General features: G+C 54.4%; 1 protein-coding gene across 1 annotated transcript; it reads left to right on the top strand.

Moving 5' to 3' along the window:
* Window positions 1-6,772: 6,772 nt before the first annotated feature.
* LOC140904262 (hydroperoxide isomerase ALOXE3-like) lies at window positions 6,773-22,881 on the top strand. Its single transcript, XM_073326757.1, has 14 exons — window positions 6,773-7,043; window positions 8,453-8,657; window positions 9,212-9,293; window positions 9,836-9,958; window positions 11,538-11,641; window positions 12,417-12,589; window positions 13,055-13,198; window positions 14,065-14,268; window positions 15,478-15,564; window positions 17,089-17,258; window positions 18,822-18,943; window positions 19,373-19,473; window positions 20,445-20,615; window positions 22,468-22,881. Exons 1-14 carry the CDS (start codon window positions 6,897-6,899, stop codon window positions 22,645-22,647), a joined length of 2,013 nt encoding a protein of 670 aa, XP_073182858.1. The 5' UTR covers window positions 6,773-6,896; the 3' UTR covers window positions 22,648-22,881.
* Window positions 22,882-24,129: the final 1,248 nt, after the last annotated feature.

Below are 24,129 nucleotides of genomic sequence, written 5' to 3'. Positions count from 1 at the left end.
CCATGAAGCCAGTCAGGACTCTGGGGCAGTCGCCTTTCTGTGAGCAGCCTGTCCAACACACAGCTCACACAGCTTCCACCTTCCTGGGTCTGACCTCGGAGCATTCAGCATCCTCTGCCGCTCCGTGTGCTTCCCCCCAGTGAGTCCGCTCAGGCAGGGCTCCTGGGGAAGCCAGAGGGTCCTGCACCCCAACTTCGCAGTCAGACGTGACTCTCAGCCTGCCAGTAAAACAGAAGGTTTATTAGACGACAGGAACATGGTCTAACACAGAGCTTGTAGGTGCAGAGAACAGGACCCCTCAGCTGGGTCCATTTTGGGGGGCAGTGAGCCAGACAACCATGTCTGCCCTTCATGCCATGTCCCAGCCAGCCCCAAACTGAAAACTCCCTCCAGCCCCTCCTCCTCTGGGCTTTGTTCCTTTCCCGGGCCAGGTGGTCACCTGATTCCTTTGTTCTCCAACCCTTCAGCTCTCACCTTGCAGGGGGGAAGGGCCCAGGCCATCAGTTGCCAGGAAACAGGGTGTTGGCCATTCTCTGTGTCCAGACTCCTGTACACACATGCCCTCTAGGGCTCTGCAATGATCATACACCCTTACTCCACCCCCTAGATACTTAAGAACTGCCTAGGGGAAACTGAGGCACCCCCACACTATTCAGAGGAAACATTAAGAACAGTCCCACTTCGTCACACCTTGCAAGCTTCCAGAGGGCCACTCCCTTATGAACTGTGATGGACGCTCTCATCTTGGTATTCTGGCGCTTCAGGACAAGGGAAAGCAAGTCACAAATTTCCATAAAAGTTTCGCTGGGAAACAGTGGCTGGGAAACCACTGGGAGTCGTCCCTGCAACACTATGCGCTTGTTTCCCCGGCCCAGAATCGGCGTTCCACGGCATGAGGCTTCCCCAATGCCGCCATGATGTCCACATTGACAGGACCCGTGGTTTGAGAGACATCTGTGTCCATGCCCTCATCACTCTCGTCACCGCGCTGCCATCGCCTCCTCGCCTCCTTTTGCAGGTTCTGGTTCTGCATTTACAAACTGAGCCAGCTGCATGGTTGCCATGATATGGCATGAGCAGGAGAGCAGAGTGGCAGCGGAAGCGGCGGGTGGATGACGATGCTGATAGCAATATGGAGCCCGCACGGAAAAAGGCGCGAAATGATTGTCAGCCATTGCTTTCACAGAGGGAGGAGCAAGAGGTAGGCTGGCAGCAGATGGTGCAGTACGACGGCTAGCCATCATTATCTCCTGGGTGCTAGCCAGCAGACAGTGCAGCACTAGTGCTAGCCGTCCCTCATCGTCTCCTGGGTGCTTGCGGTGCTGCTGGCTGGGAGAGCAGGCTGAGGCAGAATGGCCTCCTCAAGGATTGAAGCCTTTAACAGGGCAACGCTCAAAGCACTGAGTTAACCTCCCTCTGGTATTCCAGGCAGGACTGAATCTTAATTGAACTTTTCAAGGTGCCCTGACAAACCTCACCAAAACGATTGTCGGCCATTGACTTCACGGAGGGAGGGGGGAGGGAGCAAATGAATACAAAACAAATCTGGTCTCTTTCTCCTTTTGATCCACTCAATCTATCTTTTACAGCTTTAGCTGGCAGCAGACTGTGGAATAGGACTCCTGGCTGCTCAACAGAAGACGGTGCAATACGCCTGCTTACAGGACTAAAGGGAATAACTTGGTCGAGTCACTCCTTTTTCACTCCCTGCGCTCATGTCTGCCCAGGCGCTCCTGACCGACCTTACTGAGGCGGCCAGGAGCACCTCGGACACGATGACGATAGTTTTCAGGCCTATTGCACGGTCTGCTGCCACAAGGAAATGAGCTGCTTCTGTGTAGCAATGCAGTCCCGCGTCTGCCAGCAGCCAGAGACAGTGAGCTGAGCGGGCTCCATGCTTGTTGTACTATGGCTTCTGCATGGGTAACTCAGGAAAAAAGGCGTGAAACGATTGTCTGCCGTTCCTTTGACGGAGGGATGGAGGGATGCCTGACGACGTACCCAGAACCACCCCGACAATGCTTTTGCCTCATCAGGCATTGGGATCTCAACCGAGCATTCCAATGGGCGGCGGAGAGCGCGGGAACTGTGGGTTACCTACCCTCAGTGCAACGCTCCGGAAGTCGACGCTAGACTCGGTACTGTGGACGCTTTTTCCTCTGGCCGAGTAAATGGTGTTAAGTGGTCGACTATTTATAAATAGCTTTGCAAAAAAAAAAAAAAGACTTGAAAATTCGACATTACATAGTGTGGACATGAGGTCTGCTGAAAGCACGTCGACACATATGAGCACTACTCCGATGAACGTGTGCTAGGAAGTCTCCAGAACCTCCCCGTTCGACCACATCCCACAGCGATAAGGAACAGGCAGACTTATCATAAAGATAGGGTCAATATGATGGATGCACTTTTTTGTTGGAACCAACCTGTACCGGGCAGAGACAGCACCCCAACACACAGAGGGGCTGTACCTTGACAGGTCAAACTTTTTTGGCCACGGAACACTTTTTAACCCGTTATGCAAAATATGATATTATTTTGTAGTCGTGTGGTTTTTCAAATAAAAAATGGCGTTATTTATGTTCAAATATATGTTATTTTATAAAATAAACCAAAAATATAAATTACAAATAAAATGACCTATTTCTAACTGGAACACGCGTATAAAGTTGTACAAAGTTCAAGTGCAAAAGTCAAAATTAAATTCAAGATTCTTTCTGGAACACCTGGTCACATCATGTGGAACAGCAGTGTTCCGTGGAACAAAGTTTGGGAAAGGCTGCCCTATTCTAATCCAAATATGAGTTGTTATACCAGGAGAACTAACAATTCGGCTAGGTATACCAGGCAGTCTAATCTCCCAGCTGAATACTCCAGTCCCGGTAGGATTCGGTATGTAAGGGCCCACAGCCCTCCTATCGGCCCATATACTTGGAAGGAGCACTGCAAGCACTTGCAATTCCATCCGGAAAAAAAATCTCCAAGTATGCCTCCATGGCCACAAATCAGCTATTACTCCTGAAGATTTCATTAGCGGAAAAGGGAGAGATTACGTCAACTTGGCCTTTCTTCCTGTCGTTAAGGAAGAGGAACAGAAGTAACAGAATTAGAAAAAAGCCGATCAGCAGTTTATGCAGAATCATCGAGAGGAGAGATCTTTTTTCTGTGAGAACAATGGGTCCAAGCACTCACTCATTGGATAATCATGGCAGCAGTGTTTTTAGTCAGCAGGACTTTCGCTGATAGACCTTTCTGATTCCAAGGAATGGCAAGGTTGTTCGGGTTCCTTATGTAATGTAACTCTGTGATTAAAAAGACAAGTCTTGCTGAAAAAGAGTATAATGAACAAATTAAAGATATAGTTTTTTAAATGCCTTTTGAAGATTCTGCAACTTTTACTAGACAACACATTTCATTAGTATCTGGCAGTAATTAAGCATAATAACATCCATCAAATTAATGTCATTCTGAGCAATGGCCAGTGCGGTGGGCTAAAGCAAGGCGCAACGGGCTCCCAGTCAAAATCTCAAGTGGGCTACGTCCAATCCACCACCCATTACACAATCCCTGCACCTGCTCAGCCCCAGCATTGCAAAATTTTTCTGGGCCCAGACCCTACACCCCAGCTCTGTGCGCTTTACGCTCCCCAGCATTGCTACAAACTCTTAAGAGGCACAGGACTCATATAAATAGAACTGATTAATCTCCATGTCATTCATTAATTCATTTCCGTATTATGACCAGTAACACGGTGGGCTCAGAGTATGATTTAGCAACAAGGAGCTCTCGGACGTGTCAGGTAGACCCCTGTGCCCTGCAGCAGCGTGGAGCCGATCACTGGGCACAGATCACTTTTTAACATTTTGCATACTTGTAGTTCAGTGGGAGAATTTTTGTCTCCCATCCAGCAGGTCCGGGCTTAATTCATGGCTTGTGCTGAGCTGAGTTCATGAGCAAAAGCTGGAGGAAAAGGGAATATGTAGTTTAGAAAAGAAACACGTGAAAAGATGGAGAAAAGTTTGTCTCTCTTGCCACCGAGGAGAAGAGAAGATGCGATGGGGTCAAGATATCTACTTCCTTCTTGTAATTTTGCATAACTGTATTAACGAACTCATCGAATGTAGTGGCTCCGTTTTTGGTGGCTTCTCGTGTGTCCGGTACTGGCAGTCCTTCATGATATGCTCATGATCTGACAGAGGGCGTCTTCTTTCAGAAAACAAAACTTTATTCAATGAGAAAAAAGAACGCTCATCTGTAGCGCCTGTGACTGAGACTAGCAAGAGATGAAGTCCTCCTTCTTTCATCCCAGGAATCATGGCACAAAAATTGGGTCAAACCACTAGGTTTCAGAGGAGTAGCCGTGTTTGTCTGTATCAGTTAAAACAATGATGGTCCTTGTGGCACCTTAGAAACTAACAAATTTATCCCACAAAAGCGTATACCCAAATACTCCTCTTTGCGTTTAGTGCTAAAGAAGTTGAAATCAAATCTACATTCGTTCACGATATTAAACTCTGTGTTCGAATTCTGTAGTCGGTGCTGATTACATGGCAGCCCCATTGCTGGTAGTGCGTCACTCCACTCCATTGTCGGCCTTTTATGAGACAGGCTTCTGTGAAAGCTACGTCGAGGTTAATGGAATCCAGAAGTTGGTGTTGTAGAGATGTAAGAATCAAGTGCGTATGATTTACTTAATGAACACTTGTCGTCTTCAATTAAGGAGTCAATATCTATCAGCTTCTGAAATGAAGTCTTGTCTTCTTCCAGTGCCTTTTCAATGGATATCTCTGACTGAGCCAAGTGTAGCTTTTAGTGCAGGACAGGACCAGAGATTCCTCAGTAGCATTGTTTAATGACCCAAGTGGTTTCAACAGTAGAGGAAAATGGCGATTGTGTTTTCCGTAGTTACTAGCAAAACTCGTCCACCAACCACCAGTAATAAGAGTTGTAGTGATTTTAAGACAACAGCCAAGGATAAGTCATGAGAAAGCCAGCAAATTTTCCGAGCTTTGACTTATTTAAAGTTCTGTCCTAATGGATCGTCTACATTAGCCAAGACGTTAAAGATAAAGAGAAATTAAATGTATAGCTTTTTAAATGCGTTTTGAAGATTCTGCAGCTTGCACTAGAGTTAGTTGGACTAGCTATTCATAGCTGTTTAACATGTGCGAAGCAAGACCATGCTAGAAGGACAAGGAGAGCTAACTCATCAAGGGTTAAAAGGCACCCTCCAACGCGTACAGGTTGATTTTCTAGGGCACTTGCCTACCACCTGTAGAAAAAATAGATTCTTGTTTGTAATTGTGCCTAGTTTTATAAAATGGGTGAAACAATTTCCAGCTAGAAAGGAAACCAACTGGCCCACAGTTAGTAAGATAAATTTTTCCAATTTGGGGTTGGCACACAGTATTGATTCTGACAATGGTCCAGCCTTTATTGGACAGGGATAACAAAGTGTGCAGACCTGGGCCAGTATTCCCGTAACGTTACACAGTCCCAATGCCCATCAAGCTTCAAATTGAACTATATACCTTATACAGCAACTGTAGCTTCCATTAACCCTGTTTTTGGCTCTACCATGAATTAGTTGCCGCCTCTGTCCAGGTCCACTGTAGTCTTTATACCCTGCCCCCTTTATTAGAGAACTGCCTTCTCTGCGTAACCAACCATAAATTCGCTGCGGAATTAGTGAGTCCCAAGAAAGATATAGTATCTACCGGCATGGGGAAGTTAACAATACATTTCACTCTTTCCTTATCCACAGATCTTCCCCCTGCACTGAGTGGAATCCCAGAGTGTTACACTTCTCTCTTCTTAAACTAGGCTTTAGAGGAATTAAGTTTCAAGCCCTACTCTTGGCAGCTAGTTCGCAACTGCTGCATTAACTCTTCCTTTCCTGTTTTGTTTTACCATTAAAATGTAATCTACCGACTGGACTGGTCTTCCCGTTTGTAACAGCCCCGCCTTGTCTATCATATTTCGCACAACAGTATAAAACAGTGTGGGTGAGTCACTGTTACCCCATCGGCAAAACTTTCCATCAGTGTTACATGTTCTGTATTGAGACTCTGGGTTTAAAGCCTTTTGCTACGTGGAGTACTGAGAACCATTCCATCTCATTCCCCACCTCCTAGCCTGGAGATCCCTCCTGCTACCCAAATCCCTCATCCCCGTCCCACCCCAGACCCTGCACCCCCCCAGCCGGAGTCCTCACTCCTCCCGCACCCCAACACCCGTCCCCAGCCCAGTGAAAGTGAGTAAGAGTGGAGGACAGCGAGCCACCGAGGGAAGGGGAAAGTAGTGACTGCGGGGGCGGGGGGGGGCTCAGGGAAAGGGCGGGGCTAGGGTGTTCCGTTTTAAACGATTAGAAAGTTGTCAACCAAAGTTGTTAACCCAGCCGAGATTGGAGTCCCGTTGTGCCAAGCGCTGCCCAGAACCGCTCCCCCAACAGAGATTAGGGAACCCAAGGGCCAGGTACTGCCCAGACGCCCCCCTCAACCGAATTCCTGTCCCCCGTTGTGCCAGATGCTGACCAGACCCCCCTGCACTTGTAAGAGTCTATCAATCTGCGGTAAGCCCTTCGCTCTGGAGCGTCCCATGAAAGCTCTCTGGGCGCTGCCGTCTGCCACCCTCTGTGCTCGGGGATGGCCGTCATCACGGGTGCAGCGAGGTGTAGGGTGGCTTGAAAGTGCAGGGCGGGGCTCAGCCAGGGGCGCTGCATTCCCCGCCTCCTCCGCTCAGGCTTGGCCTCCGTCCCAAGGCAGACGGTGAATAAGCAGAGGTCACCCAGCCAGCTACCGGCGAGCGAGAACTCCCAGCTCCACCGTCGGGACGGGATCCCCAGACTATCCGCACCTTGGAGCCAGGAGCCCCCTCGTTGCCTGAGAGCAGCCCTGATGACCGTCTACAAAGTCCAGGTGTCCACCGGCCAGGGCGTCCTGGCTGGCACTTTTGACACCATCTCCATCACTCTGGTGGGCATCGACGGCGAAAGCCCCAAGAATGTGCTGGACAAATACGGGTTGGACTTTCAGCCGGGAAGAGTGAGTATTTTAGGCGGTTCCTTCTGCGGGGGTGGGGGGGGGGGGGGGAGGCGGGGATCCAGTCAGGAAGAGCGGGGCAATGGTTTGAGGGCCTGGCCGGGACTAAGGACCCTTGGGTTCTTTTCGTGGCTCTGCCCGAAGAGATCAGTGTTCGTGACTCAGTTTCCCCAGAGGTAAAATGGGACAGAAGCACCCAGTATTGGGGTTTAGGCAGGGTTTCTAAACCCAAATGCGGGGTCATTCTCCCCCTTTTTTAGCGCTCTAGTCCTCAAACGAGACGAGAGGGATCTCCTGTCTCAGTCGGAGCCTGGCTGATGCCGGGCCAGACCAGGCTGACTTACATAAATGCAGCAAAAGAGGATGGCGCGGGGAGGGGGGGAAAGTTGGGGTGCCTCATACCAGCCTGACGGGTCGGGAGCCCCTGATGGAACCGCAGTTCTGTGGGCTGGGACGGTCGATGAGGGAGTCTGCAGCCTGGATGCTGGGGATTTCCGCAGGGCTGACTGATACCAGCTGTGATCTACTGGCTGCACCCCCACCTGGCACCTGGGATCTAGGCCCAGGACGGTCTGTCATTTTATATCTGAGCAGCGTCTGGCGTAATTGAGGCCCTGATTCGGTCCGGTTCTGTGCAGTCCCCTGAGCCACGGGGCCCTGAGCTCTGTCGGGGTCTGGGTAGAACCTGGAGCGACAGGGACTCTGAACCATTAGTGCTGGAATACTTTTCAAAGTGGGTTGCTGAAAGCCTGCCCTGTTACCCCTGTCTGAGCGCCCCCCCCCGCCAGTTGGGGCCGGCAGTAGTACTGTGCCTCTGGGAGGTGGGCACCCAGACAGCGGTAAGGGGGCAAAGGCTGGGGTGAACGAGCTCCGGAAGCGGGGCGGCGGGGGGGGGTGTCCGTTGCGAGGACCCAGGCAGGTCAGTGGCTGGAAAGCGAAGCAGGCAGCCGGCACCTGAGCCCTGGACTGCAACACCCCCTGCACCCCTAGTTCGCACGCCTGAACCCTAATCTCAGTCGGGGCCTGTGCAGTGCCTGGCACAATTATTTACGCCAGCTAAGAATCTGGTCAAAAAACACTCTCAATGTTTCCGTCACTTGGCAATGGAGGATGAAAGTTCAGCAGGTCAAAGAGCTGGTCTCAATGGGGGCCAAAGCCCCAGCCGGTGTCAGTGGGCGTCTCTCCATGGGCGTCCATGGGGCCAGATCCCCCACTGGGTTTCAAGGGGCTGAGGATCTGGCCCCGTTGATTGCAATGGAGAGACACCCATTGACTCCAGCTGGGGATCCAGCGACGGCGAAGAAGGCGCTGTACCCGCAGATCTGCCCGTGCAACGCTGTCCATCCCGAGTGGCCGGGCACGCAGGCTCCGTGCCCGGGGCTCGAACCCTCCCCGTGCTCTGTCTCCCCCAGGTGCGGGAGTACGAGGTGCCCAGTGAGCGAGCCCTGGGGCCGATCTTGCTGATCCGGCTCCACAAGGAGCCCTATTCCGTGTTCCCCGAGAGCACGTGGTACTGCAATGCGGTCCGGGTGACGTCCCCCGAGGGAGACACCTACCGCTTCCCCTGCTACCGGTGGATTCAGGGCTACTGCACCGTGGAGCTGGTGGAAAGCACAGGTATGACCCACTGCGGGTGCGCCTGGACTCCTGGGTTCCCTTTCTTCTTGCCACTCGTGCATCTCTGTGGCTGCTGGATTCCTACCAGGCCCTGGGGCTAGCGGTCCCCTCCAGGAGAAACCCACTGCCCAGGATACCTGATGTACACTTAACTCACTTGGACGATGTTAAATCAAGTTTACTTACGTGGGTGTGGACCCTTAAACTTGCCTGTGGACACACTTCAACCGGCATCACCTGCCTTAGTCAATTGGGGTCAATTTACAGCTGTCTGCCACCGAGCTGTGAGAGGGGTCAGCAACGGAGCAGAGGTAATTTATTTGTTTTCCTGAAAAGTGAGAAGAGAAGAAAAGAGCCGTAGCGATTAGCTAGTTTGCTAGATGGGTGTGGGGCGGGGGATGGATGGATGGCAAGATAGATGGGGATAAAGAGAAGGGTTAGACGGGAAGCTAGACGGTCGGCAAGAGGGAGCCCTGTCAGGTCAGAGGGGTCTGGGATACGTCCCACACTGCAGGGCGTGGTCAGATTTCATAGTCCCGCTCTCCTCTCTCCAGCCCAAATCCCTAGTGGCGACTCCCACTACCTGCTCCAGAAGTACCGCCGCGAGGAGCTGACGCTGCAACAGGAAAGATATAGGTGAGTCAAAGGGGGAACATTAAGGGCAGTTCCCCTCCCCCTCCAGAGCAATGGGTTCAGGCTCCCCGCAAACTCAGGCAGTGTCACGGTTCGGGTTACAGCTGCGTCATGGTTTAAAGCCTTTCTGTGCAGCCCCAGGGGCCAGAAACGAACGAACCTTTTTTTTAAAAAAACCCTCAAGCTGAGCTTCTGTTGAATTGAAGAAATCCAGGGGGCGGGACGGGGTCTGGGGGATGAGGCATGAGACAGAAGGGCCAAGGGCTTAAGCCATCCCTGCTTGCTCCTGGAGCTGATGGAGTGCTCAGTCCCTGCCCTGGCTGCTGTCTTAGTTAAGGCCCAGGTGCGGTGGGGCCAAGTGAATAAAGCCCTGGAGTGGGGAGTCAGGATACCTGGGTTCTGCCACGACTTGTTTTCCCCCACCTACTCCTTGCCTCAGTTTCCCCACCCGTAAAACGACACACTACCGTTTGCTAAAGTGTTTTGAGATTGGCTGACCCGAAGCCAGCGAGGCTTGTTATTAATCACCCTCTTCCCCGGGACAGGTGGAAGGAGTACATCCCTGGCACACCGTGGTGTGCCGACGTCGACAGTGCCTTGACCGCCGAGGTCAACCTCCAATATTCGTTCCCCAAGGCCTCTGCTTTCTTCGGGCGTGGATCGGCGGCGTAAGCGGAGGGGCGAGAGGCGTGCTCCTCACTTCTTTGAGGGGTGGCCCAGCTCTCCAGAGGGATTGAAGTGCCTAAATCCCATTGGAAGAAAGGGGAGTTAGGCGCCCACGTATCCTTGAGGAGCTGACCTTTTGTATCTCTCATTAGGAGATCCAGAAATTATTTCATTAGCCGTAACTGTGCCCCACCCTCCAGCCTGACTCCTGTATCACTGAAGGGGGATCGATCTATCTATCTATCTATCCCCATCCACCCCCTCTATCTATCTATCTATCTATCTATCTATCTATCTATCTATCTATCTATCTATCTATCTATCTATCTATCTATCTATCTATCCCCATCCACCCCATCTATCTATCTATCTATCTATCTATCTATCTATCTATCTATCTATCCCCATCCACCCCATCTATCTATCTATCTATCCCCATCCACCCTATCTATCTATCTATCTATCTATCTATCTATCTATCTATCTATCTATCTATCTATCTATCTATCCCCATCCACCCCATCTATCTATCTATCTATCTATCTATCTATCTATCTATCTATCTATCTATCTATCTATCTATCTATCTATCTATCTATCTATCTATCTATCTATCTATGTTCTGCAGGGATCAGTTCATTCCAGATTGTCCTCAGAGATCGGGGTAGTCAATATAAAATTCCTGCTGCTCCGAGGTGAGGTTGGGGCAAGGACAGGTGGGGCAATAAGCCGCGGCGGAGATGGGACAGACCTACCGCCCCGGCTGGATCCCCGGGTCCGCTGGGCCCATGCCGAGAAACTGCCTCGTAGCGGGCGAATGCGTCTGGGAGCAGGGGAGGCGGGCAGCCCTGCCGAAGGGGGGACGGTGCCCCGGAAAGCCGAGAACTAGCGGTCACCCAGCGTGAGGTCCTGGGGGTGCTCGGGCTAAGGGATATGGAACCAGGGAGCCGGACCCGGGAGGGGTTTGCCCCGTCTGTGGCACTGGCGATTGGGTCCAGTGCTGGGGGCCAGGTTGGGAAAAGGGCTGGACCCATAGCTGGAGCGACAGATAGGTGGGGTGTGTGGGGCTGGAGAGACAGAGGGCTGTGTGTGGGGAGAGACAGAGGCACAGACAGACAGACAGTCCATGAGGAGATGGCTAGACAGAGGGCTGTGTACGGGGCCAGGCAGAAAGAGGGTGCACATGGGGACAGACAGAGGGGCGCGTGTGGGACAGAAGGGCGAGTATGGGGAGAGACAGACTGGTGTATGGGATCAGACAGACAGAGGGTGTACACTGGATCAGAGACAGAGAGAATGGGGTGTATGGGGACGGAAAGGGGGGGGGGTCACATGGGGCCAGACAGAGAGGTGTTTATGGATGGGCAGAGGGTGCACTTGGGAACAGCCAGGCAGAGGGGTGTGGATGGGGTAAGAGGGAGTGAGGGGAACAGACAGAGGGTGTGGATGGGGTGAGAGGGGTGTGAAGGGGTGGACAGAGGGTGTGGATGGGGACGGATGGAGACAGGGGTGTGAGGGGGACAGAGGGTCCAGGCAGAGGGCGCACACAGCGTCTCTGAGCCTGGCTCCCTGTCCCCGCAGGCTGCTGGAGTCCAAGCTGAAGGGGTTCCTGGACCGGCCGTACTCCTGGGAGACGTTAACTGACATCCCCAAGATTTTCTGGTTCTACCACAGCCCAGTCTCAGGTCCGTGCTGCTCCAAGCACTGTGGGGAGGGGCGGGGAGCCAACACCAGCACAGGGAGACCCCCGGCGCTGGGATCCCCCCTTTCCTTCCCTGTGTCATCTGTGGGCCAACACACGGCCCCTCCAGGACAACTGGTCCTGCCACCCTCTGCCCCCCACCAGGGCTCCCCTCAGGACTCCCAGCCCCCCCTACTCTAACGGCTAGACCCCACTCCCCTCCCAGAGCTTGAGAGAGAACCCAGGAGTCCTGGCTCCCAGCCCCCACCCCCTTCTGACCACTTGTCCAGGGCCAAGACCTCCTAGAGCCAGGCAAAAAAAAACCAAAAGTCCTCTCCCCCTGCCCCGCTCTAACAGTTAGTCCCAGAGGCAGGGAGAGAACCCAAGAGTCCTCGCTCCCAGCCCCCCTGGCTCTAACCACTAGATCCCACTCCCCTCTGAGTGCTGAGTAGAGAACCCAGGAGTCCTGGCTCCCAGCTCCACACTACACCACTCCCCACATAGGGCCAAGGAAAGGACCCAGGAGTCCTGGTTCTCTCTCCTGCCCGCCCCCGCTCTCACCACTAGACCCCACTCCCCCCACAGACCCAGGGAAAGCACCCAGGAGTCCTGGCTCCCAGTCCCCTGCTCTCACCACTAGACACCACTTCCCTCCCAGAGCCCGGGAGAGAACCCAGGAGTCCTGGCTTGCAGCCCCCCTGCTCTAACCACCAGACCCCACTCCCCTGCCCAGGCGATGGGGTTTCATTTCAAGGGCTGGTGTGTGTCTGTATCCCCAGAGTACGTCATTGAGCACTGGCAGGAAGATGCTTTCTTCGGGTACCAGTATCTGAATGGGTTCAACCCCGTTCTGATCCGGAAATGCACGGCGCTTCCCGAGAACTTCCCCGTGACGCAGGAGATGGTGGCCGGCTCTCTGGGGGAATCCACCAGCCTCCGGGAGGAGCTGCAGGTAACACCCCGCCCCCCGAAAATAATCAGAGCCTGGCTGAGTCCCAGCCCTGTCGAGTCCATCCTGCCCTCCTTCCCCGTGAACTCCTGCTGGTGGGAGCCCGGTGCTCTCTTCCCAAACTAAATTGTAGCATAGCTGGGTCTGGGTAACCAGCCGCCCCACCCCAGAGGTAGCTGCATCTCCGCGCCGGGCAAGGGGTCCCTGAGTAACCAGCCGCCCCGCCTCAGAAGTGGCTGCATCTCAGTGCTGGGTGAGGGATCCCTGCATAACCAGCCACCCCGCCCCAGAGGTGGCTGCATCTCAGTGCTGGGTGAGGGATCCCTGTATAAGCAGCCGCCCCGCCCCAGAGGTGGCTGCATTTTAATACTGGGTAAGTTCTATGTGTGTTGCTTGCTGGGACACTGCTGAAGGGAAGCTCACAGCCCTGGGAGCGGGGCACTGACCCTCCTCTGCTCTGCGTGACAGAGAGGGAGCATCTATCTAGCAGATTACAAGCTCCTGGAAGACATTCCCACCATTGAAGTGAACGGTCACCAGCAGTACGTCGCCGCACCCCTGTGCTTGCTGCACCAGAAACCCAGCGGGGAGGTCGTCCCCTTGGCCATCCAGGTGAGGGGTTTCTCTGCTCTCCCCTCCTGAGCCACCTGGGCCCACTTGCAGCTAGGGAGCAACTGGGCTCCACCATTGCGAAAGACACAATTATTCTTGTGGGCAGGGCCCTAGTGTGCCAGGCGCTGCACAGACCCAATGGACCCATTACTCTGATCCAGTGGGTGAATGGGTCCACTGGGGGGATATGGGGCTGGATGGGCCCATTGCACTGACCATGGGGGGGCTACCAGGCTGGATGGGCCCATTGCTCTGATCCGGGGGAATACTGGGCAGGATGGGCCCACTGCTCTGATCCGGGTGGGGGGAGGGGGGAGGGAATACCGGGGTGGATGGGCCCATTGCTTTGACCCAGGGGGGATACTGGGCTGGATGGGCCCATTGTTCTGACCCGGGTGGGGGGAGGGGGCTGGATGGGCCCATTGCTCTGATCCGGAGGGGATACCGGGCTGGATGGGCCCATTGCTCTGACCCGGGTGGGGGGAGGGGGGAGGGGATACCGGGGTGGATGGGCCCATTGCTTTGACCCAGGGGGGATACTGGGCTGGATGGGCCCATTGTTCTGACCCGGGTGGGGGGAGGGGGCTGGATGGGCCCATTGCTCTGATCCGGAGGGGATACCAGGCTGGGTGGGCCCATTGCTCTGACCCGGGGGAATACCGGGCTGGATGGGCCCATTGCTCTGACCCGGGTGGGGGGAGGGGGGAGGGAATACCGGGCTGGGTGGGCCCATTGCTCCGATCCAGGGGGGATACCAGGCTGGATGGGCCCATTGCTCTGACCCGGGGGGGATACCGGGCTGGGTGGGCCCAGTGCTCTGATCCGGGGGGTACCGAACCCAGTGCTCTGACCCAGCTCCCCCACAGCTCAGCCAGCGCCCAGGTCCCGACAGCCCCATCTTCCTGCCCAGTGACTCCGACTGGCTCTGGACTCTGGCCAAGACCTGGGTGCGCAGCTCCGAGTTCCACCTACACGAGGTCAGCTCCCACCTGCTCCGCGCCCACCTGCTGGCCGAGGTCTTCTCAGTGGCCACCCAGCGCCAGCTGCCCACGTGCCACCCCCTGTACAAGGTGAGGGGGGCGGAGCTGCTGTGGGGGGCGGGTCCATGGGGGGGCGGGGCCCCACTCCTCTTGGGGAGTCAGCCAATGGGAAGGCGGCGGGCAGCCAGTGTCCACACCCGGCACCTTATGCAAGGATCAAACAGGTGGCATCAGGGGTGGGGTGAGTCCCATTCCTGGCTACCCACTGTCACGGAGTCCCCGGGCGATGCTCTGGAGCTGCTCCCTAGGAAGCCAGGCAGGACTCTGGGGAAGTCTCCTCTCTGGGAGCAGCCTGTCTTCAGGACACCCAGCTCACCCGGCTTCCACTTTCCTGGGTCTGACCTCGGAGCATTCAGCATCCTCTGCCCCTCCGTGCGCTTCCCACAGTGAGTCTGCCCAGGCGGGGTTCTGGGGAAGCCAGGGGGTCCTGCCCCCCAACTCTGCAGTCAGGCGTGACTCTCAGCCTGTTAGTAAAACAGAAGGTTTATTAGACGACAGGAACATGGTCTAACACAGAGCTTGTAGGTGCAGAGAACAGGACCACTCAGCCGGGTCCATTTTGGGGGCAGACATCCAGACAACCCCGTCTGCACTTCACTCCATGTCTCCAGCCAGCCCCAAAGTGAAACTCTCTCCAGCCCCCCCTCCTCTGGGCTTTGTCCCATTCCCGGGTCAGGAAGTCACCTGATTCCTTTGTTCTCCAACCCTTTAGCTCTCACCTTGCAGGGGGGAAGGGCCAGGCCATCAGTTGTCAGGAAATAGGGTGTCGGCCATTCTCTGTGTCCAGACATCTGCACACACCTGCCCTCTAGGGCTCTGCAACGATCATACACCCTTCTCCCATCACCTCGATACTTAAGAACTGCATAGCGGAAACTGAGACACCCCTACAGTATTCAGAAGAACCATTAAGAACAGTCCTGCTTCGTCACACCCTCTTCTGCAGGTCCTGGGACTTGTTGAGGGTGTTGACCAAGGGTGCCCGGTTCTTGCTGTGCCCACCTGGGGCACATTCCCCAGAGGTGCCCAGTGTGTGCCTTTTGATGCTCAGACAAGCCCAGATGGATGTTTGCTGCCAAAGAGTCCAACAGTTTGAGAGGGCCCCAGCCGGGTGTGTCCCCCCGAATCTATACACAGGAGTCACCCGTATCTCCGTGTGTGTGTTCTAGAAGTGCCCAGCTGTGTGTGTTTGGAACCTTCTCTCCAGCTGCTTCAGCCCCTACGCCTGTTCTCTTCCAGCTCCTGATCCCTCACACCCGTTTCTCCATCCTCATCGATGTCCTGGCCCGGACCTTTCTCATCAGCTCCGGGGGCGTATTCGATCGGGTAAAGAGGGGATCGTCTCATGATAGTAATATAATCTCTTCCTTGTAGCTGGTGCTTTTCACCCCTAGATTGCAAAGCACTTTAGAAAGGACATGAGGAGCAGTAGCTTCATTTTACAGATGGGGAAACTGAGGCAGAAGGTCGGGCCTTATTTGCCTTACTCAGCATGTCTTTGGTAGAACCAGGCAGAGCTGGGTGCTAGCCCCGGGTGCTAGCCCCTAGGCCACACTGCCTCCCATAACTTGTTCAGAAAGGAAGGAAAATGACCAAACTGCCCATCAAATCAACTACACCACTGCCCCTCCCAAACTCCACCAACCCAGCTCTGCCCCCCAGCCTGCTCAGCCAATCAAACGAAAGGCAGAAGCAGCTCCTCCTGGTGATTAGCGCTCATTGGCCACCTCACATTTGGGATCCAGCGAACATCCTTTTCCACACAAAGTTGAGCCCGTTGATAACTGAGATCAGATTTCAATCTGGTTTAGTGACCCCCCCCCCCCCCCCGTGTGGATGCTCTTAATTCACTTTCACTGGAACCATTTCAACCCAAGCACAATTATCCCTTTTGTGGGCGTGGCCTGAACCACAGTTTCCTCCCTTCTGATTAGGGCGAGGGAACATGTTTTTCACTGAAAAATGGCCAGTGGGGAAAAATTAAAGGTTTTGCACTTGAAATGCAAAAAAAAAGTTCATGGCATTTTTATGACATTTTCCTTCATAATCGTGATTTTCCTTCCTTTGTTGCCCTTTGCTTCTTTTCCCTGAGATTCCCTGACTTCGTCCTTTCCCTGTTTTCCCGGCTCCTCTCCCCACCCCACTTTTTCCTGGTTTTCCCATTTTGTTCTTGGGTTTTCCCTTTTCCTTGGTTTTATCCTCTTTTCCTTTTTTCCCCTTTTTTTCCTTTTTTTCCGTTTTTTCTCTTGGTTTCTCTGTTATTTCTTGTTTTTTTCTTTTAATTTTTTTCTTGGATTTTTTTCTTTTCCCTTGTTTGTTTCTTTCTCTTTTCACTTTTTAATTTTTTTTTCCATTTTTGCCCCTAGGGTTTTCCCTTTTTCTTTGTTTACCCTCCCGTCATTTTCCCTATTTTTTAGTTTCTTTCTCTCTTCACTTCTTTTTCTTAATTTGTGTTTTTCTTGGTTTTTCCCTTTTTCTTGTTGTTCCCCCCCTTTTCCCTTTTTTCTTATTTTTTCACTTCTTTTTCTTGCTTTTTCTTTCTGTTTTTTCTTGTTTCCCCCCATTGTTCATCTTTCTTAGTTTTTCCTGCTTTCCTCCCTTTTTTCCTTCTCCTTCTTCCTTTTGTCCCCCGTGTCCCCAGTTCCTTTTATTTTCCTGGTCACTTTCATTAGTGAACATATTTTGGGAGGGAAAATCAATTGTCACCAAAGGATTTCGTAAGTGTGATTCCCAGTGCGGCCCCAGACCCTGGGGAATTAACGCAATTCCAGTGTCCTCCCGCCTCCCCTGGGGCCTGCTGCTCCGTGGCAGTCACTCCCAGCGGGCCCGGGCCGGGTCTGTATTCCACAGGCCATAGCGACCGGGCGCCCAGGCCTCGCCGAGCTCCTCCGCAAGGGCCTGGAGAACCTGACCTACACCGCGCTCTGCCTTCCCGATGACATCCAGGAGCGCGGGGTGGGCTCAGTCCAGCACTACTACTACAGGGATGATGGGCTCAAGATCTGGGCGGCTATAGAGAGGTGAGGGGTGCTGGGGGGTGGGGGGTGGGGAGGAGAGATGAAGACAAATGTAGGGGAAGGGGTTAGACCTAGTGAAATCAGAGGGGGCAAAGTGTTGGGGCTCTGAGTGTGGAGGGGATCAGAGGCAGGGCCCCGTGGGAGTCCAGGTCCTGTATGGGAGGGAGCCCTGCATACTGGGCTTGTTCTGCTGGGATCCAGCGAACGTCCTTTACCACACAAAGTTGGGCCCGTTGATAACTGAAATCAGATTTCAATCCGGTTTAGTGACAATGTGGAAGCTCTTAATTCACTTTCACTGAAACCACTTCAACGCGATCCCAATCGAAGAACAGCCCAAATGAGACCGTCAGCCCCAGGATCTGCTGCCGGTTCATAGAATCACAGAAGATCAGGGTTGGAAGAGACCTCAGGAGGTTCATTGGTCGTCTAGTCCAATGAACTTGCTTTAAATTCACATCTGTGGTTAACCCAGTCCAAATCTCCATTTAGAGGGTAACATTTTCCGAAGTGCACACAAAGGGCTAAGGGTTTTTTTTGGGTGGGTTGGCAATTTTGAAAAGTATAAATAAATAACTTAATTTTATATAGTTTTAGGTTGGCCCCAAACTAGCAATTTTCAAAATGTTCAGCCCCTCAAAATATCACACCCCCAAAATAAAATTCCTTTCAGGTCAAATTAAACATTTTGTTTTGTGTTAATTGACTTGGTTTGTTTCCATTTGGAGCATTTTGATACATTTTTGAATTAAAAAAAAATAAATTTCCAGGACATTTTGAACAAATGTTAGAACAAAAAATTAAATTTTGGGGGGCGGTTTCCAGATTTTCGGATGTTTTTTTTTTTTCAGCACAAGAGCTGGCAACACTGGAGTCATCTGCAAACTCTTTCAGGGTCACCGCGACTCCATTTTGTACCCCCAAAAAAGTTTTAGCTCAAACCAGGAGCGCTGGAAACTCCCTGGAAGTAGGGGGGCCATCGGTGCTTGCACCTTGGCCCCGCCCCCACTCCATCCCTCCCTGCAAGGCTCCGCCCTTATTCCGCCTCTTCCCCGAGGCCCTGTCCCTGCTTGCTTCTCTCCGCCCCCCCTCCCCACGTCGCTTCCCATTAAAGCGGGTAAAAAGCGATGGGGCCATGGCCCCTTAGCTTTCCCTGTTCCTGCCACCATGGTGCAAACATTTCGTCCCTCTCGATTTAGGAACCTAAATGCTGAAGTCCACGGAATTTAGACACCGAACCAGCTTGGGCATTTTGTAAATTATTCTGGGCGCCCAGCTGCCATTGTAAATTTAACCCACCATGCGCCTAAGTCCCTTTGGAGAATGGCAGACAGGCTCCTAAATCACTTAGAGGCTTGGAAACATTTGACCCCAAACCATAAAACCAACTCTCCTGGGTGGCACGGGGGATGGAGGGGAAAATGGACCACCTAAGAAGTGAAGTTGAAGGGGAGCAGGAATAGCTCTGTGGAGACTGGGGGGGGGGGGGCGGCTTGTCCTAGAGGAGAGCCTCTCACCATGGACCCCGGCGTCCGGACTGACCCGATTCCCCTTTAACTCTCCCAGCTTTGTCTCCGGCATCGTGGGGATCTACTACCAGACCAGCCTCTCGGTGCAGAGTGACCACGAGCTGCAGGCGTGGGTGGGCGAGATATTCACCAAGGGATTCCTCGGCCGACAGGCATCGGGTGAGAGGGCGGGGGCAGCTAGCGGGCAGCGATCTCTGGGCCTGGGGTCACAGGCACCGCTGAGGGGTCCTCCCTCCCACCCCCAAGAACCAGCCCCCGTTAAGGAGTCTCCAAACCCCAAGGCGCTCGTGAAAACATCAGCCACGGCCTAGGCGTGACGCCTGCCGTGCGACAGCCGTGGGTCGCCCGCACGCCTCCACGTGGCTTTTAGCTCACGCGGTAGAGGCTCATGCACTAAGCTCCGGAGGCCCCCGGTTCGATCCCGCCCGCCGAGTCTGTCGGTGTTACACGTGCACTCGCAGTAGTGAGGCTGGTATTGCACTGGCCCAGCATCACCCCTGGCAGGGGGAGCGGAGACGGGAGGCTCCCAGCCAGGGGCAGGGGAGGGGGCCCCAGTCCCATGCTCACCAGTCCATCCCTCCCCGGCAGGCGTCCCCTCGACTCTGGGCACCGCGGCCGAGCTGACCAAGTACCTGACCATGGTGATCTTCACCTGCTCCGCCTATCACGCTGCGGTCAACGCCGGGCAGGTGGGTGAGGGCCGCCCGCCCTGTCCCCCTCTTGGAGGGGGTGTCTCTTTCCTTCTCCCCCTTTCCTTTCCTTACACCAGTGTCCCTGCCCTTGGGCCCCAGTCTGTCCCCTCCTGCCCTTTGGGGCCCATTGGATACGCCCCATACTTTGGGGTCTGAGACTTGGTGGCTCATGCCCAGGAGTTACTGTGGCTTAAAGTCCACTCTAGCCCAGGTGGAGTTGCTGGGAGCCAGGACTCCTGGGCTCTCTCCCCAGCTCTGGGAGGGGAGTGCAGTCTGGTGGGTTAGCACAGGGGGGCTGGGAGCCAGGACTCCTGGGTTCTATTCCTGGCTTTGTCAAGCATCTTGCACATGTTCCATCCCCTCCCTCCCTCTGACAATTTTTTTTAAAGAAAATTTTCATTTCCTTTGTAATTTTTTCATTTTTTCAACAAAATGAATCAAAATGAAAAGCCATGGGAGAGATCGGGGCCCAGTCATGCTGGGTGCTGCACAGACCCCATCTCAGATCAGGGTCCCCCCTTGTGCACACTGCACAGAACCCCCCACCACACTGAGATCAGGTCCCCCATTGTGCCAGGCGCTGCACGGTGACATAGTGAGAGATGGTCCCTGACTCAAAGAGCTCACCCTCTAAATAGACAAAACAGACAATGGGAAGAATGGTCACCTCCCTTGTACAGATGGGGAAATTGAGGCATGGAGTGCCTTGGTGCCTGGCCTGGTGGCACAGAGGGAGATCATGGAGTCGCTGGGACTGGACTGCAGGTCAGAGTCCCAGCCATGGCTCTGAACTGCCTCTGCAGCTTACTGAATGGGGCCTGGGTCAGGCTGGGTGTTGGGCAGGGTCCCAGGACCCCCTGGGCAGCTGGTCCTGCGGCTCCTGTTCTGGACTCCTGGATTCTCTCATGACCTTGCCAGTCAAGCTCCCAGGTGGGATCTAACCTCTGGCTTCCCTTTCCTGGCCCCAGTTCGAGCTGGCAGTCTTCATGCCCAATTACCCATCATCCATGCGGAAGCCGCCACCCCAGAACAAGGCCAAGGTGACCCTGAAGGAGTTCCTGGACACCATCCCTGAGATGAACACCACCAGCCTGATCCTCTCTGTCCTCTGGGTGCTGCGTAATGAGGATCGGGACATGGTGAGAGCAGGGCTGCTGGGGCTGGTGGACAAGGGGGGGGACCCTGGATCTGGGGTGGGGGGTGTCTTTCGGGAGGGGAACCCCCCCTCTGAATCCTTCAGTATTGGATTAGGGGTGTGTGTCCTTCACTGCCTCTGAAACACCCACAGAGGGGCCAGACCTCACCTGGTGTCAAAGGGCGTCTCTCCACTGGAGTCAGTGGGGCCAGATCCCAGCCGGTGTCAATGGGCGTCTCTCTATTGGAGTCAATGGGGCCAGCTCCCGGCTGGTGTCAATGGGCATCTCTCTATTGGAGTCAATGGGGCCAGATCCTCAGCTGGTGTCAATCAGCAGGAGGTCCATTGGACCTGCTGCTGATTTGAGGACATGGACCCAGCATTTCAGCCCCTTTTCTGTTACCCTCTCGGGACATGGTGGGGGTGGACAGCCACTGTGCCGACAGGGAGGAAATGTCCCCAAAGTGACATGCATGTGATCATTGTTTAGAGGCCTGGGGCCTGTCAGAAGAGGTGGGGAGAGGTCTTTCCCTATGGAGACGGGTTCGACCACTGTTCAGACATAAAGTACTCTCCAGTTCTCTCCATAGACCCAGCTCTCCCTGAGCATTGTTAAACATTTCTGACCCAAGCCGTTTAACCAAAATTTTGGACCCTGCAGTTAGAATTGTAGAAGTGTAAGACTGGAAGGGACCTGGAACAGTCACCTAGTCCAGTCCCCTGCACTCAAGGCAAGTGTAAGTATTATCTATGCTGTAGTTGGGGTTGGTCCTGCTTTGAGCAGGGGGTTGGAGTAGATACCTCCTGAGGTCTCTTCCAACCCTGATCTTCTATGGTTCTATGATCTAGACCATCCTTGACAGGTGTCTGATCAACCTGCTCTTAAAAATCTCCAATGACAGAGGTGGGTGAATCTGTGACTTTTTTGGTTTGTTAGACAAGGTGGGAGAGGGAATATCTCTTCTTGGACCAACTTCTGTCGGTGAGAGAGACAAACTTTCGAGCTCTTTCACCAAGGAAAGTTGGTCCAATAAAAGATATTCCCTCCGGCATCTTGTCTCTCTGATATCCTGGGACCAACATGGCTACAATAGCGCTGCCATTGTCGGTGATTTCGAGAAGTTGAAAATGAATCGTTTTGGGGTCAAGCCCAACCTGTTGTTCAACCCGAAAGCAACATTTCCTTTCGATTCTGAGCATTTTTGTGCGTGGACGTTTCAGAACGTTCGACACAAAAAGCCATTTGGAACTGAAAATGGGTTGCAAACTCGAAATGGGTCACATTTTTTTTTTAGTATTATTTTTAAATTAACTCTTTGGCAAAAGGGATAATTCAGAAAATATTTTGGTGTCCCCAAACATCCATTTTTTCTCAAAAAGAAGAGAAAAGTTTGGGTGGAAAATGATTACTCAGGGGCTGGTGTGGATTGTTTCCATCGCGAGGAGACATTGGTGATGGAGCCAGGTGTTTCTTTGCTGGAATTGTCTTTATTTGCAAAGTCTGGAGGACTCAAAGAACAGGAGGAAATTACCTTGCTCACAGTTCCAAGCCTCGTTCCAACTAGCACTCAGCCCAAAAACTTTCTCTCTCTCTCGGCTTTGTCCGGAGCCACACCCCCAAAGCTTGTTCTGGCTGTCTCCTTGGCTCTGTGCTGCTTCAGTGTCTGTTTCTCTCGCGTGCAAAGCTCCACCAGTCAGTGCCCCAGCCCTTGCCTTTGCTATCTCAATCCCCCGAGAAAACCTCTCTTCTCTACTCCAGCCTTGGAGTAATAAGAATGCAGCCCTGGAGTAGATCCTGGAGGGGGGTCAGTGATTTTGATGCCTCTGTATTCACCACTCTCCCTGTTCCCTTCCAGAGACCCCTGGGGACATACCCTGAGGAGCACTTTACCGAACACGGGCCAAAGCAGCTCATGGCTGCCTTCCAGGATCGCCTAGCAGAGATCTCCCGGGAAATTGAGGAGAGGAACCAGTCACTAGCTCTGAGCTACAACTACATGTATCCCCCTAACATAGAGAACAGCACAGCCATATAACACCCAGAGGCGCCACCCCTCCAGCTGCCCCATGATGGAGAACCCCTCACCCAGACACCCACCACTGAGTGCCCCCCGCAGGAACAGGCCACAGCATCTCCACAGCCAAATGCTCGCCGGCATCCGGAGCCGAGGTGTGCGCAGGGGATGTGCCCAGGGACGCCCTGAGCCCCGGCTGCAAAGGCTGCTTCTCCCCCTTCCCGGCTGGAGGCTGCAGCAGTTGCAGGCCGTGATGGGAGCCACGTTTACACTGCTGCTGCCCTGCTGGTCCCAGCAGCGCGGGGTGAGTGGAGTCAGCCCAGCCTCTCCACCCCCGCACCTGCCCCAGCCCCCTCTTGCTGCCCCCACACACCTCCCCGGGCCCTGCTGCCTCCCTGCAGCAACCGCTGCCCCAGGGTCCTCGTGCCCCCGTCTCGCCAGCCCGGGCCGACGGAGCCTGCCCTGCCACCTCAGACCCTTCCCTTTTCCAGCGGGACCCTCCACCAGCACGGGGGCCCCCACCCGCAGTCACCGCTCCTGCGCCGTGCTAGGCAAGGGGCAGCCCCACCCCCCACCCCCGGTGAGGCTACAGGCAGGGCAACAGCAGGGGAGGAGACGCACCCAGCTCCCCCGGCACCCACCACGGGGGAGGCCAGGGAGATTCCTGGACCTGAGAGAGGCCCTAGGAGCACATGCAGTGACAGTGGGGGGGGGTGAGTGTGCTGCTGGGGGGTGGGAAAGGGAGGCTCCTCCCCCAGAGCTCGCTGCTGCCGGCAGGGAAAGGGCTGGGGGGGGGGGAGTCCTCCTCTCTGGCCCCTGTCCCGCAGCAGCCTGCCTGCACCCCAAACTCATCCCTAGCCCTGCCCCACCCCAGAGCCCGCACCCCCAGCCAGAGCTTTCACCCCCCACCGCACCCTCAATCATAGAATCATAGAATATCAGGGTTGGAAGGGACCCCAGAAGGTCATCTAGTCCAACCCCCATCCTCATCCCTAGCCCTAAGCCTCTCCAACACCCCAAACCCCTCATCTCCAGCCACAGACAGAGCCCTCATCCCCCCTCACCCCAACCCTCTGCCCCTGCCCTGAGCCCCCTCCAACACCACAAACCCCTCATCTCCAGCCCCAGCCAGAGCCCTCACCCCCCCACACCCTAACCCTCTGCCCCAGCCCTGAGCCTCTCTAACACCCCAAACCCCTCATCTCCATCCCCAGCCAGAGCCCTCACCCCCCCACACCCTAACCCTCTGCCCCAGCCCTGAGCCTCTCTAACACCCCAAACCCCTCATCTCCATCCCCAGCCAGAGCCCTCACCCCCCCACACCCTAACCCTCTGCCCCAGCCCTGAGCCTCTCTAACACCCCAAACCCCTCATCTCCAGCCACAGACAGAGCCCTCATCCCCCCTCACCCCAACCCTCTGCCCCTGCCCTGAGCCCCCTCCAACACCACAAACCCCTCATCTCCATCCCCAGCCAGAGCCCTCACCCCCCCACACCCTAACC

This window comes from Lepidochelys kempii, chromosome 28 (assembly GCF_965140265.1).
Source record: "Lepidochelys kempii isolate rLepKem1 chromosome 28, rLepKem1.hap2, whole genome shotgun sequence".
NCBI lineage: Eukaryota > Metazoa > Chordata > Testudines > Cheloniidae > Lepidochelys > Lepidochelys kempii.
The sequence above is the reverse complement of the archived record's forward strand: the minus strand, read 5'-3'. Positions and strand labels throughout refer to the sequence as shown.